Source organism: Bos grunniens, chromosome 10 (assembly GCF_055505025.1).
Source record: "Bos grunniens cultivar Pamir isolate PY7600 chromosome 10, Bosgru_T2T1.0, whole genome shotgun sequence".
NCBI classification, from domain to species: domain Eukaryota; kingdom Metazoa; phylum Chordata; class Mammalia; order Artiodactyla; family Bovidae; genus Bos; species Bos grunniens.
This window is the reverse complement of record NC_141174.1, coordinates 79,054,296-79,056,390: the sequence shown is the minus strand read 5'-3', so window position 1 is coordinate 79,056,390 and position 2,095 is coordinate 79,054,296. Positions and strand designations below refer to the sequence as shown.

The following is a 2,095-nucleotide window of genomic DNA, read 5'->3' as shown; positions in this document are numbered from 1 at the left end:
AAAATGAGTCTCTTATTCTGTATCACTGTGGTTCTACTTTTCTGATTGTAGCCTAACGGACACAAAACCTAAGAAGAAAAAAAAGATTAAAGAAATTATATTCATGACAATTTCTGAAAAGTAAACCCAGATTTATGATGTGATTTTTTAGGTGCAGTTGCCACATTAAATTATTACAGAGCAAGTTTTCAAATTTAGACAACTTTGCACATGTTCTGTATGATTGATATAAACTTTGAAAAATCAAGACTGAGAACATATTACTGGAAAGTTAGTCTGGACATCTGTTCCTAAGTGACTTAAAAGGAACTTCCAGACCACAGATTAAGCAACCACACAACTACCATTTCTGGTCTGGGATCTGCAGGTGCATATTTCAGCTGGAGTTCTGCAGCAGGGAAGCTCTCTTTTATTAAACTCTGGGGTTTTTGTTTAGCTATTCCCATTACTTCAAGCACTGTGAGCTCCCAGAGAGCACAGAAATACTCTGCAGAATCTTCCAGTTGTAAGTCTGAAATGGTGAGGCTGATGGATTTACGAGCTTTCTGAAAATTTACAGAGTAGCGGCCATTCCTTGCATTCTGGCCAGAAGAAGCCTGACTAATAAGGTAAATCATCTCTCCATTGGGAAGCAGCTTGTACCAAAACATGTAGTAATAGCTCCAGGTTGTTCCATACCGACAGTTCAGGGTGACTGACTGTCCCAGATGACCGGATGTGTTTGGCTGGTCTTGAATAACATTCTGCGCCACACCAGATCCTGTGGGGAAAATATCAGGAAACACAGCTGAAGTAATGAACAAAATAATGTAAGAATTAGACTAATTTGGGACCCAAAGAAAACCCAAATTGAAATCATAATAAGTATGCTTTTCCCCAACCCTCCTTTCCTCCCCAAGTGCCTGTGAAGTACCACACGCCTGGGTGCAGTCCTTTCACCCTGAACACTCACACCCATGTTTGGAAGCATCCCTACCAGAGAAGGTGAAGGCCAGGAGCACCCAGAGCAGGCTGGAGAGCGGCATGAGGCGTGGATTTCCCTGCACAAATGTGCTTAGTTTCTGCCTCAAGCTGAGAGTTCAGTGTCTTTGAGTGCCTGGCAGCACATATACATACTACCCAATACTTGTGTGACTCCCCGCAACAGGAAGTGGGGTTTTTCATGTTCATAGACCACGTGGTCTGTGCACATATGGGGAAAAAGTCTGGCTCACCACAAACTTTATTTTGTCTACTTGTCTCTTCCTGGTAATTGAGTTAGGCAGATCCTGAAAAGGAGTATGGAAAGAAAATTAGTATTAAAGGTATGAGCTGAGGGGAACTGAATTTTAAACAAGTTGACAAAAATTGATAATCATTGAGTAAAATAATTTTACCAGCTCATTTAAGATAGAATTTAGTAAAGGCTATGAACTCTTTTTGTAACTTACTGGTCATTCATTTAACCTATATTTACCTTTCCTCCGTTCAGAAACAATGACTTTTTAAAAAAATCCACAGATTTTCAGCTCTCTTGGTGAAAAGCTATCTTATCCAAAATAATTAACTTATCTTTTTTTTTTCCTTAACTGGGTTTTAGGGCTCTATTTAGATTTTTTAGTAAATAAAATTACTTTAACATGAAATGAAGAAACATCAGTTCTTCTGACTTTCAGAATCTATTCATTTGTATGTGTTTTTATGAAACTGAAACAAGAATAAAATATTGTTCTTTTGAAATTCGACATTGAATCTTATTAGACTTTGAGGAGGATCAGCATATTCAGTCTTGTTGCCTCTATGAGGAGAATTGTACTTATTAGATCATGTGCCCTAGAATTGTATTGATATCACTCTGAAAGCTGTAAGATATTGATGAAGAAAATTGAAGATAATGCAAGTAAATATAAAAATAGTTCATGTTCATGGGTTTTAAGAATAAACAATGTTAAAATGTCCTCTGAACCAGAGCAATCTATAGATTTAATGCAACCCCTCTCAAAATAGTCATGGCATTTTTCACACAACTACAGCAAATAATCCTAAAATTTGTATAGAACCACAAAAGGCCACAAATAGTCAAAGCAATTTTGAAAAAAAAAGAACAAAGTTGAAG

General features: G+C 37.2%; 1 gene segment (V, D, J or C); it reads right to left on the bottom strand.

The window, feature by feature from the left end:
- Positions 1-282: 282 nt before the first annotated feature.
- Positions 283-1,133, bottom strand: LOC147365068 (T cell receptor delta variable 1-like). The segment is given in 2 exon segments: positions 283-760; positions 977-1,133. Coding segments are annotated over 2 exon segments (510 nt in total).
- Positions 1,134-2,095: the final 962 nt, after the last annotated feature.